This window comes from Phaenicophaeus curvirostris, chromosome 1 (assembly GCF_032191515.1).
Source record: "Phaenicophaeus curvirostris isolate KB17595 chromosome 1, BPBGC_Pcur_1.0, whole genome shotgun sequence".
NCBI classification, from domain to species: Eukaryota; Metazoa; Chordata; class Aves; order Cuculiformes; family Cuculidae; genus Phaenicophaeus; species Phaenicophaeus curvirostris.
Window position 1 is genome coordinate 142,863,281 of NC_091392.1, and position 13,376 is coordinate 142,876,656.

The 13,376-nt window shown below is 40.5% G+C and overlaps 1 protein-coding gene across 1 annotated transcript in view; it reads left to right on the forward strand.

Moving 5' to 3' along the window:
* Positions 1 to 13,376, forward strand: part of SLC9A2 (solute carrier family 9 member A2) — a 35,315-nt gene that overhangs the window by 16,904 nt on the left and 5,035 nt on the right. Inside the window, exons 4-10 of the mRNA XM_069876904.1 lie at positions 2,852 to 3,069; positions 4,423 to 4,625; positions 7,465 to 7,554; positions 8,846 to 8,916; positions 10,334 to 10,495; positions 11,061 to 11,157; positions 12,103 to 12,234. Of these exons, the coding sequence (XP_069733005.1) occupies positions 2,852 to 3,069; positions 4,423 to 4,625; positions 7,465 to 7,554; positions 8,846 to 8,916; positions 10,334 to 10,495; positions 11,061 to 11,157; positions 12,103 to 12,234 (973 nt within the window). The remainder of the gene's footprint in view (positions 1 to 2,851; positions 3,070 to 4,422; positions 4,626 to 7,464; positions 7,555 to 8,845; positions 8,917 to 10,333; positions 10,496 to 11,060; positions 11,158 to 12,102; positions 12,235 to 13,376) is intronic.

The following is a 13,376-nucleotide window of genomic DNA, read 5'->3' on the forward strand; positions in this document are numbered from 1 at the left end:
TTTCTTCAGTCTCCCCTTCCAATCACACTCACAGTCAGGGATGTTTGAGTTGTTCAGAGATGGGGCTTTTGTCTTAGAGGAAAGACGTGCTCAGCAGAAGACTTGCTGCAGTGGGATCTCCATGAAACATGGGAGAATCTTCTTCATCTTTTTCCAAAGAGGTGCTGTCAAACCTACCATCCTCCTCCATGTATGGACATTTCAGTAGGAAGAGACATCCCCTATGTTGGCAAATAATTATAAACTGAAAACCTGTTGGAACTGGGATAAATAACCATAGGACAAGCCCTCATGGGCTATAGGAAGGCAACATAAATATACGTCTTTCTCTGTTTAGGTTTAGTGTTTATGGCTTGGCTGAGAACTCATACATAGATGTGTATAATGTTTTTAACTAAGAAATCAGAGAAAGACCCTTTTTTTTTGCCCTAAATTACAGAACCAGCAGCAACAGCTATTTTACAATGCATGTTGCCTTAGTTGTCCACCCTGATAATTATTAGGCAATTCATGCACTATGCTTCCCTACAGTGAGGCACTACTTCAAGGTTATTCTCCAGCCAATGCTGCTAACTATCCTTAAACCCCTTCACTTTGTAGCTGAGTGGACCTCAGCCATCCCTGCATCATGGGCAACTGTACTGAGCAAGTAATGTACAGCCAGTAATGTCATTCCTTCCTCTTCCTGCTGATTAAGAAACTCTGTTTACTGACCCAGGCTCAGAGCATGGACACTTAAGCATACTTATGGTGAGCCCTGTCTTTTCTCTTTTGTGTCAGCTGAGATGCCCACTTCAGTCCCAGAAGTCCCTGGTGACTGCAAGAAGGATAACATTGTGCCCATTTTTAAAAATGGTAGAAAAGATGTCCCTGAGAACTACTGACCTGTCAGCCTCACCTCTGTGCCTGGGAAGATCATGGAATAGATCCTCCTAGAAGACATGCTAAAGCACACGGAGGATGGGGAGGTGATTAATGGCAGTTAGCACGGCTTACACCAGGGGCAAGTCCTGTATGACCAACTTAATGGCTTTCTATGATGGGGTAACCGCATCAGTGGTCACAGGTAAATCAATGGATGTGATCAACCTAGACTTCTGTAAAGCTTTTGACACGGTCCCCCCCAACATCCTTCTCTCTAAATTGGAGAGATATGGATTTGATGGGTGAACAGTATGGTGGATAAGAGACGGGTTGGATGGTCGTATTCAAAGAGTAGTGGTCAATGGCTCAAAGTCCAGATGAAGATCTGTGACAAGTAGTGTCCCTCAGTGGTCTGTATGGGGACCAGTGCTGTTTAATGTCTTCATCAAGGATATAGACAGTGAGATCAAGTGCTCCCTTAGCAAATCTGCAGATGACACCAATCTGAGTGGTGTAGTTGCCACGCTGGAAGGATGGGTTGTCATCCAGAGGGACCTGGACAGGCTGGAGAAGTGGACCTGTGAGAACCTCATGAGGTTCAAGAGGGCCAAGTGCAAGGTCCTACATCTGGGTCATGGCAATTCCCATTTTCAGTACACAATGGGGGATGACGTGATTGAGAGCTGCCCTGCAGAGAAAGACTTGGGGGTGCTGGTCAATGAGAAGCTTGACATTAGCCGGCAGTGTGTGTTCGCAGCCCAGAAGGCCAACCAGGTCCTGAGCTGCATCCAAAGAAGCGTGGCCAGTAGGGCGAGGGAAGTGATTCTGCCCCTCTATTCCTCTCTTGTGAAACCACATCTGGAGCCCTGTGTCCAGTTCTGGAATACTCAACATAAGAAGGATATGGAGCTGTTGGAATGGGTCCAGAGGAGGCTACAAAGATGATCAGAGGGCTGAAGCACCTTCCATACGAGGACAGGCTGAGAGAGTTGGAGCTGTACAGCCTGGAGAAGAGGAGGCTCTGAGGAGATCTTATAACAAGCTTCCAGTACCTGAAAGGGGCCTACAAGAAAGCTGGGGAGGCACTGCTTGCAAGGGCTTGTAGTGATAGAACTGGGGCAATGCGTATAAACTGGAGAGAGGCAGATTTAGACCAGACAAAGGAAGAATTTCTTCACCATGACAGTTGTGAGGCACTGGCACAGGATGTCCAAGGCCAGGTTCGATGGGGCCTTGGGCAGCCTGGTCTGGTGGGAGGTGTCCCTGCAGGGGAGATTGGAACTGGATGATCATTAAGGTCCCCTCCAACCCAAACTCTTCTATGACTCTATGATTCTATGATTCTATGATCCATTCGTAGGTGCTTATAATGTGCAGCAGCATCAGGATTATTTTCAGTAGTGTTGTTCTTCTACTCAGCCATATGCAAAGGCAAAGCAAGCAGTGGCCTAGAGAGATGGAGGATGACAAATTGTCTGTAGCTTTGCTACTTACTTTGCCTGGGAAAAGGAGTTTGCTGCTGTTGCTGCCATTGAAGAGGGGAATGATCTGGTGGGAAAACTGGTGATGGGAAGGGAGGGAAGCCCTGCCCCAGGACATGCAGTTGCCATCCTGTCTAATGTCTCTCAGTGGCAATAGAAGCTGCAGTACCTGTTTTCCAGGGCTGCTTCTGCCTCTCCTCGGCCCTGGCTCTTTCAAAACACAGAGTTTGAGTGACCCTTGCAAAGATCACAAGGATTTAGCATGTGACAAATCTCTCCATATTCTGATGTATTCCAAGGAAACTCCCCACTGTGAAAAAAAACCAAAAAACCATTATGGTCAACTGTATGTTCACCAAAGCTATAAATTTGAGAACGATTATGGAATAAATTAGTCTTTGTATTATAAAGAGTACTGTGGAAAAGTGAGTAGTGTGCTGTAGAAATGAGAGAAGCTGAAAACAATAATGAAGCAAATAAAATAAAGGATAATGTTTGCCTTTCAGGATTACAGCTTGTGCCATGACTATGAATAAATATGTGGAGGAAAATGTTTCCCAAAAATCTTATACAACAATAAAATATTTCATGAAGATGCTGAGTAGTGTCAGTGAGACCTTAATTTTCATCTTCATGGGAGTGTCTACAGTTGGGAAGAACCATGAGTGGAACTGGGCCTTTGTTAGCTTCACCCTCCTTTTCTGTTTAATCTGGAGGGCACTGGGTAAGTAAGTCTCAGACTATATGTTGCTATTCTTTGCAAGTGAATCGTTTTACTTCTTCGCAAGTAAAAAATGCCAAAATTTAGAGACAGTACCATCAGCTTGCAGAATGGTCATCTTATTTGTAATGTGTCCTAGATCACAGGGTCTGCTTTCACCTCACCCAAAAATGGAACCTAAAAATCAATTTGGTCCTGATCCTGCCCATCTAAAGTCAGAGGCAGCCTGCTTGTTAATCAGAGTACATATATTTAAATAAAAAAATATTTACAAATAAACACTTGTTGCTTAAAAGAATTCACAGTTGTACAACAATTGAACAGATTGTGGTTGGTTTTTTGGTTTTTGTTTGTGTTTACTAGTTTTGAGATTTTCCCAGTCATTGACATAAATAGCAATAATGCTGTAATTGAAATGCTGTTCAGGTATATATTGTGAAGAAAAAAAATCCTGTAAGAAACTGCTTGATCATTCCTGAGTTTGCAGTACTAGCTCTTTTTCTTCTACTATGAGACCTAAGCACAGGTCAGGTTCATAGATCTTACAGTTTCCTGCATAGTGATTTGGTCCCTTTGTGCGCAGAGGAGGCTCATGCTCTGGTCTGCTTCTGCACTCCTGCTTCCAGCTCCCAAGTCTCCCTCCAGTGTAGAAATCTGGACTGTTTTCCCTCCTGCACCTGCATTCCCACAAATAACTCATGCTGAAGAACAGTCAAGCAGCCTGACTGCCCCCAGCTCCTAGCCCCCATATTTGCTCCCTTCACTTGCCTTTATGCCTTTACTCCAGTCCGCCACATCCCTGGAGCCTTTGCCCTCAGTACACCAGCACGCACTGGCATCTTCTCACTCTGTCCTCAGTCTTGCATCCTTCCTGTCCATGCAAGTAAAATGAAGTGAATGAATAGGAGTTTGCAGGATTCAAAGCACAGATTGATGGAGGTGACAAGCCAAAGTGTTCAAAAGCACCTCAAATCCTAATAAAAAGAAAATTAGAAGTCGTGGTCTATACTGCTACAGAGGATTATTGCCATTCTGAAAGTGCAGTCTAGCAGATGTAGGGATCAATTAGCGGCTTCAGGTCCTGAATCCAGCTGACCTGAGGTGATTAGCTCACTAAATGTGTTAGCTCACTAAGAGATGATGCTCTTTAGACATTCTACATTTTTCTTCTGTGGTGTTTTCAAGCTGCTAAATAACATTTCATTTCTTCAATAATACGCAGATAAGAAGCAAATAGAAGTGTTTTAAAACACATATTAGAACTTGTGGGGGATTTCTGTGTAAGTTTAATTTCGCTTGTTTCCCCTCCTCCCTGTATTTCTGGGTTTTGTTTTGTTTTGTTTTTTTTCCCCTCAGGTGTTTTTGTTCTGACTCAGATCATTAATGTGTTCCGGACAATTCCTCTCACTTTTAAGGACCAATTTATTATTTCCTATGGAGGCCTCCGAGGAGCTATTTGTTTTTCGCTTGTATTTCTGCTTCCTCCTGCTGTGTTCCCCAGGAAGAAATTGTTCATCACTGCTGTTATCGTGGTGATATTTTTCACCGTTTTCATTCAGGTATTGTCTTTCCCCTCCTGGACTTTTTCTTTCTCAGACAGGTTGTAAATAAGCAGTGAGTAGAAAACCAAATGTCCTAACTTTCTGGAAGGAACTGAAGGTACTTTCCATGATCATAGTTTGAAAAAAAAATTGCTATGCAGACTGTAGGCAGGTAGCAAAAGTATGCCAGATATTAGGTACTTATGCTAACGCACAAGTAGCATTAAGCATTTAAGACCTAGTGAGATTGGAGTACAGATTAAAGATAATCTGAGTGCAGCCTCAGGACTAATTCCTTGTCAGAATTTTTGAAGTTGTGCGTTTATTCAGGAGTTCAGTGCTGGATACAGTGCACAGTGAGCAGGGGATGAAAGACAAGGAAGGCACTGAGAGATGGACTGGAGTGTGTGAGCCTGGGTATTAGGCAGTGATGCAGCAAAGTAATTGGACATCCATCCAAAAGCACCAGTTGTGCAAAAGAATGTGGAGAATTTGTGGTGTTAACCTGGCCACGGAGGCCTGGTCAGAGTGACCAAGAGAGGGAAGTGACTGAAACCAGTAAAATTTAGAGGAGGTTAAGCCATTCAAATAAACATATGGGGCTTGTCATTATCTAGAATGGTGAGAGAGATGTGAGAGGCTAGTACATGAAAGTTCAGGTCTGTGGAGAAAATACTTTTTTTTTCACCTGCCTTTTACATGGAGAAAGGTGTCATGGGAAGCAGCAAGCAAGCATTTGTGCTCATGCTTGGGAAAGGGGAAGTAGCAAGTATCTGTGCTCCAGCTTGGCTGGAACAACTGGAGGTCCGATAGTTGACCATAGCAGATAAGCTCTGAAACCTGATTTTGAAGGGTAGAATAATTTTAGAAAGTGGACATAAATTAAGTGTGTTATGAAACGCAACATGGTTTACCAAAGGGGAACTTAGTATCATTCTTTGACAGGGCAATTTATTTTCAAGAGTAATCTCACCTGACTGGACGACTGTAAAATTTTGGGGGGGTGGGGGGGAGTGGGTTGTACACAGGAGATTGTTAGCTTAACTACTCATTAAATTGAGGTTTAGATTAACATTGGAATGATTGTTAAGTGAACAAAGAAGGAGATGACAGTTTCTCCTGTAAAGGGGAATAGAAGCGTATGTTGTTTCAGGTCAGAAAGGATCTCTGGGGGGGTCTCCATTCCAAAACGATTCCCAAAGCAGGGCCACCTTCAAAGCTGCATCATGTTGCTCAGGACCATGTCAAATTAAGTTCTGAATATCTCTATAGATTGAGATTCCCTAGCTTCTCTGGGCACCTGCTACAGCATTTGACCACTCTGGTCAGATAATAGGCTGACAAGATACTACTAATGAAATTCCTCAGGGATGGTTCCTCGGGATGGTTTTGTTTAATATTCTTATTATTGACCATGACTCATAATTGAAGGAATTTTTGTTGCTCATGTTCCTTGATGACAGGTTTTGGAAGGCGTTCTCTGGGTGAGAGCAAGATAGGGAATCCCTTAGAAAGAAGAGAATAACTGAGGGCAAATATGATAGAAACAGAATGAAATTTAACAGTGAAAAGTGCAAACATATTCTAGGACTTCCTTTCTAGGCATTTCTCTTATGAAATGGGAACCTTTCATTTGGAAAAAAATTGAAAAGGGAAAAGGCACAGGTGCACTAGTTGATAATGGGGTGGAGTTTAAGCCACCAGTGTGGTGGGGTACAGAAGAAAGGCAAATCTGATCTTAAGACGTACTAAGACATGTATTTTCATCAGAGAATAATGACATGTTCTAGAATGATCACAGGACTGGTAATGCTGTCACAGGAAAGGAGACTAGGGTGCCTTGGGCTTAGGAAAATGAAGGAGAAGAAGGAATATAATTGCTGTTTATATCAGGGAGAGAACACCAGTGAAGAAGGAACACTGTTTAAACTAAAAAGACAAATGTTGGCACAAGAACAAAGTGATACAAAGTGACCATGATGAAATGAAGAACCAACTTTCTAATTACCAGAACAATGAGGTTCAGGATGAATGTTCTAGTATGAGCAGTGGGGCAAAGAAAACTTAACTGCTTTTAAGATAAATCTTTCATTTATAAACAAGTGACCTGGTTGTCTGGGATAGTAGGAATTGATGTCAACACCATGAGAGATTCATTCCTCTCCCCTGTGCCAGTGTGCCTATAAAACTACACAAATAATGTTAATTTTTCCACGAATAATTGTTCAAATCCATTATGTAATTCTGGGGCCATCAAAACTTTTTGTTCTTTCTCTGGGAATAGTCAGGCATGGACACATATTTACAAAAAGTCTTAGTGTCACAGGTCTTGAATAGCAATCTGAATGCTAGTGTTTATATGTCTTTGAGTAGCAGTATTGGAAGTAATCATTAAAAAAAGAGGATTTTATTTGTTTACCTTGGAATGATGTGGGAACTGTTTATTAATTCAGAAAACGAGTTCTAGTACATAAAAGAACTGAAAAAAGAGCGCTATGAATGGAGTAAGTGGTGTATTCCTGATGGTCTTTTCCAGGTTGTCCCTCTTGGAACTCTGAGCTCTAGGGAGCTCCTTCCTTCCTTCTGTTGCATTAGTGGAGTCTATGTGCTGACAAGGACCTCGTAGCTAATTGCAACACCTGCTAATCACAAGAATGAATTCACTATTATAATTATCATGTCAGATTGGGTTTTGAGGTTAGGGAGGTGAAAGGGTATTCAGAGCTAAAAAGATATCCACAGCTATCTTCAATGCTCTGACAGAGACGGAAAAGACCAAAAGGTTTGGTTTTGTCTTATGTTTATGGAAAAAACAACAGAACTATTTCCCTTTTTTATTTTTTCTTTTTCTTCACAGGGAATAACAATTCGCCCACTGGTGGAGTTTCTTGATGTCAAAAGGTCAAATAAAAAGCAGCCTGCTGTTAGTGAAGAAATTTATAACAGGGTACGTTGTGGCTTCAGTTTTATAGATAAAAACCTCATATAGATGAAATTCCTAGTGGCTTTCCATAAGACAAAGATTCAGCATACAGTGTTACAAGAGAGAGATGCACCTTTTTAGATTTCTTTTTGATAGCTTTTATAAGAACAATAACTGTAGAGCTTATATTTAACCTTTGGGAATTAGTAAAGTTAATGCTTACATACCAGTATTTTTGAATCTTGACTTTCTTACTTGTTCACCTCTTGAGGTAAATTAACTTTCTGTAGTTTGTTTCACATATGAGAAATGTGTTATTTTAGAACTTGGCTACATGAGGAAAGCAATTTAATTACATTACATTGCATTTGGGTTAGTTTAATTAAACAAATGCAAACTCCTCGTAAACATACTCTTAAACTTATTAACTCTGACATCATCACATTTGTATTTGGTATGTGTATGGCTAATTATTGCAGTTTATTAGCCATTCATATTCTTGAATGGACTTCTTGCAGCATTGGGCTTGTGGCAGGTGGTTTGAAATTCCAAAAATGAAGAATAATAAGGCCCATATTCAGCAAAACAGTCAATCTAGGCATCTAAAAGCCCATCCTTTTAGAGCTTATTGTTTGGACATATCTACCAGGTTTTCCCACTGGATTTGAAAGAGCCCTACTATGGTACTTGAATTAAGAGCAAATGAGCTGCCTTTGGGAAAAAACTGAGATCTTAGTCGAACTGAGTCTTTCATAAATCATAATAAACTGAGAAACAGTGTGTTTCTACTCTTAGGTGCTCAGGATGGTTTGAGATGAGGCTAGAGCACAATTCCCTAAAACAGGAGCTCAGAATTTGATTCTGGATATCTCAGCTCTGTCCCATGTATCCTGAGGGAGCAGTACTGGTGTGGAGACCTGCTGCCCACACAGTCTCTCTTCTTCACAAAGTCATACCTCGTTCACTGTCAGGCCTGGGGAAGCCCCTGAAGAAGTCCCAGGCTTACCCCTAAGTGGTTAGGGAACTTTAAAGAAATGAAAATATGGAAGGAAAACGTTACTTCCAGATTCAGGCAGGACCTGAGCAGGACTAACACAGAGAAAATTAGCAACTAACTTCTGTACTTTTGGAGCTGTGAGCTATGGAAGCTTGAGGGGAAGAAAACATAACCCAGTTCTGCATTTGGTTAGACTGAAGAATTGTCCTGAATTCTGACTAGACTTTTCTGTTTTGAAATAAGTTCAAACTAATATATCTCAGGGCAAGTCAAGTGATGTCTCTAAGTTCATGTAATGAACCAACATTTCCCTTTTAGTTCTTTGACCATGTGAAGACTGGAATTGAAGATGTGTGTGGACACTGGGGTCACAACTTCTGGAGAGATAAGTAAGAATGGCTTTTAAATCTCTCTGTTATACAGAAGAGGCTGAACTGGCTCAGCAGCAAGAAATGAAGGTTGTTGGGCATCATACTGCATTCTCAGCATTTTATTCTTGAAAGCAGAAGTTTGTTTTTAGAACATGTGGGTTACAAAGGGAAAGCAGCACAACAATGTCTCTTAACTAAACCACAAGCAAGTAGAACAACATTTGCAGCTGAGAAGAAACACAAACCTCTGATCCCAGGGTCAAGGATTGTACCTTCTGAGGGTGCATGTCACCTCCCTGTTTCTGGCTGTTTCAGAGCATTTGCTGTATGTCTGCTGAGCCTTTCATCCCATCCAGCTTTCCTCTTGCAAATCATACATCTCAATGCTGTTAAGTGAGGAGTTAGTTCCCTGTTTGATAGGAAACATACAAAAGCTTTGGGGCTTTCTCTGGAAACATCAAGGCACTAGCTGGCATGAAGTATGTGAGAGATCCCAATGGCAGGTAGTTCCACAGTTTTTGATGGTATTGTTTAAGACTTAGTGTTACTTAAGAAGATTACCACTGGCAATACTTGAATAATACATGTTTTCAGTGTAGCTGCTGAATCTTCATCATCATGGTTTGGATCTAACTCCCTTTACTTGGAAGCACCCAAGTCCTTTAGGTCAAAAGCATAGGTATTGCTTGCCCGCTTATAGTCACTGCAATAAGAATTTAGCCCTAGGAGAGAGGGGCAGGAAGAACCCTCTCCAAATGACTTGAGAGTGTGACAGTAAGGATACTGTCCTGACAGATGTATGACATGGGTACAACTTTCCTTTATTCAGCCTGGTTCTCCTCCAGTCTGTGTGAGGCCTTTAATTAACAGATTAGGGAGCAAAGGAGAGTCCCACCTCTTTGTGACCTTCAGAAACATTTTTGACCCAAATTCAAGAATAATTTCAGAATGGCCAGAGGGCAAAATAGTTTCTGTAAAACAAAATCACCCCAGCTGTAATCAATATTTTTTCACTAAGCATTCAAGAATGTTGCAGTTGCTTTGGAGGAAGGGAGAACCTCCAAAGTTTGACAAAGATAGGCTTAAATTTCAAAGAAAAAGCAGCCAATGTGAATGTAGACCTTTCCTTTGTTATTACAATATTTAGTGTTCTTTTTGTTGGGATGAAAATTATTGTTTAATAATATGAGATACCTAAAAGTTAAAAGCTGCTGCTAGGAAAACTGTCTTATTAACCAAAACATAGATGAAGTCTGGCTATCTGATGCAAAGATGAACTTGACCCTTTATTATGTTACTCAGCAGTAGGTTAATATGGACAGATGCATTCTCAGGGAATAAACTCCTTCACAATTGCATTAGTTACAGTATATTGGCTATCCTTAACTACACACAGTAAAAATTAACTGGTTGGGTTGGTTTGTCTCACATACAGGTTTAAAAAGTTTGACAATAAATACTTGCGAAGACTTTTAATCCGGGAGAACCAGCCCAAATCTAGCATTGTTTCTTTATACAAGAAGCTGGAAATCAAACATGCCATCGAGATGGCAGAGAGCGGAATGATAAGCAAAGTCCCGTCAGCGGCATCTCTCAGGTGGGTGAGCGGTGCCAGTGTGGCCAAGCATCTTGTCTGGGTCAATTTATTTCACAGCCCAGTCTGTAAGCAGGATAATCACTTTTACTTGGAATGCTTTTTGTCCGAATGTCACCTGAACAGCAAGCAAATACAAACCAAGAGCATTTTGCCTGCAGCTCACACAGGAAAGAGTGAGCTGTGCTTTTCTGGGAGCATGTAGTTTTACAAGCATAGCTGCTCACAGGAATATTGATTTGACATGTAGGGCAGATCTGGATTTGAAACACTGCCTGCCCATCTGCTGTGAACAGCTATGGGGGAAGCCTGAGGGGCATTTTGAAAAGTGCTTCAATCAAATTTACAATTTAATTTAAATTATATCAAATTTTGGAGATTGAGTTTCGAGCCTTACCACTGAGTCAAATGAGATCAAGGCTTCGCTTTGTTCCTACCTGTTCCTCTGTTGTTTTGAAAAGTCATTTCCAGCTCTAACAAAGGAAATAGTTTAAATGTACTTCTCAATCACAAAACAAAAAAACATTCTCTCTCTTTCCTCTGTTTTCCTTTTTTTGTCCTGCCACAGTGAATATCATGAAGGAAAGATAAAGCCGCTTTCTCCCACTGAAATGGAAAACATGCGGGAAATATTAACAAAGAATCTCTATCAAATACGACATCGAGTAAGGATGATGTTTTGTATACTTAAATATCCCACTGGTCATCTCTGAATATACTGTCTACCTTCCTAACATCTATGGGCTAGTACATCTGCTGTACCATTGCACGATAATGAATGCTGTTATTTACTTTTATTGTCTATGAATTCATATCCTATCACATGTACAGCAACACATTCATACTCTTTTATGTAAATAGCTTACTTGATCTTATACTATTAATGAAGTTTAATGTTTTTTATCATATTACCTGCAATACGCTTACATTATTAAAAAAGGATCACAGGTGCAAATTCAACTCAACACTGTCCGATCACAGGTGCAAATTCAACTCAACACTGTCCGCTTTTACCAATATTTTGTTCACTTCATGATATGGGATTAGATTTCCATTTGCCTCCAGTGATGAAGTTGTTTACATTAAGAGAAGAGGTGATGAGCTGGAAAAATAGTGAAATAAATGCAAAAGGGAATTTCACATTTACCCTCCTGTGGCTAAGTGGTTTGAATTCCTGAGCCCTTGGAAAACATTCAAAAGTTGAGCAAGCTTCAGCTTGCTGGAGGTAAAAATTACTTCCCCCTAAGTAACTCATTTTGTCACCTTCAAATGTGCATCCTCTGTTGACATACTGACTGAGCTAGTGCAACGTGGTGGTAAACGCTGTATTAAGGCAGCTTTTTCCAATTTCTCTTTCATTATAAATATCAGCAGGTTAAAAACCAACCAACCAACAAACCAAAACAGGTGCTTGTGAAGCAGGTGACTAAAAAAATGCTGGTGTAATTATTCTTTTTGTTCTTAATCATCTACAGTATGATTTTATTTACAAGGATTTATGGTGGTTATTAAAACATTAAAGCAAAGAAAACCTGTTTTGCTCTATGAATATAGTGCAACACATTTGACATTATGCTTTTCAGAATGTGACCACTGCTTTTGTGTTTCAGACAATGTCATATAACCGACATAGCCTGGCTGCAGATGCAAGTGAAAAGCAAGCCAAAGAAATTCTGATCCGTCGCCGGCACAGCCTTAGGGAGAGCCTGAGGAAAACGAACAGCCTGTCAAGAGAAAGACCGGTACTTGCATTTTGTTTGTTTTACAGAAAGCTGTTCTTTGTAGCTAAATGTCATGTAGACAAAAACCCTTCTGAAATGTAGAAGAAATTAATCCTGAAAACACCGCACATGTCACGCACCTTGACTTGTACACATGGACCCCTTGATTTGTGTTGACCCCTCCAGCAAAGCTTCAGTCTTGTAGAATGCGATTTCAGAATGTGATCTGCTGCCATAATTTTATCTCAGAGGAGTGGGGCAGGCTCTCTACACAGTGTACTTCTAAAGGATGGTCAGTAGTCTCTATCGGTATTTTGATGAAGCATGAATGACCAAGGTCAAAAATGTCTTTGAGACAACCTATGTACTGTACTCTCCAAAATATGAGAAAGAGGACTTATAATCAAGTCAGAGTGAAATCTTCCTTTGAAAAATGTTGTGGGCTTTTCGGTATTCATGAAATATAGTCAGGACTTCAGGTTTTGACACAGTACAGGAAAATCTGCTCTGCCAGTCCATTTTAGGTATCAGGGAAATTAACCATCCTATAAACATGTATTTTCATGTTTCAGGAATACTTAGTGAGTGTTTTCTTCATTGATACAATTGTCTTTCAGCAGCTGAGGCTGGAATGATTACTCCAATAAGTGCTATGTCTCATTTGTGATAATTACCAGGGCTATTGTGGTGTTAATTGTGACAATAAGTCTGTTCCTGAATGATTTTTTTCCCTCTCAACCGCAGTTACATATGTTGTCTTTCTCAAACAAATAAATTATTTACTGGGTGGAATAATGAAGAGATTCTGTAGGACTGAGACATTTTGGGGGCAGGGAGAGAAACAGTGTCTGACAGCTTTTTAAAATGCACAAGCTGCAATTTTAAAAGTAATTATGCTTGGATAAATCCGCTACAGAGGGAAGCATAGTGGTCCTGAGCAACACAACAATATGCGAAGAGGAAATATCTCTCATGGATAATAAATTTCCTTCCAGATTCCCTTTGAGTGTGAAACAATGAATGGTACAAGCAAGGGAGAGCTGGTAAACTGTAGAGGTTTTAAAACATCTTTGTAACAAATGTAAGAAAGGATGGCCTTGAGAAATTTTTTAATTTTAAAAAAAGAAACCTGGAAAGTACCTCTTTTGTTCCAGGAAGTAGGT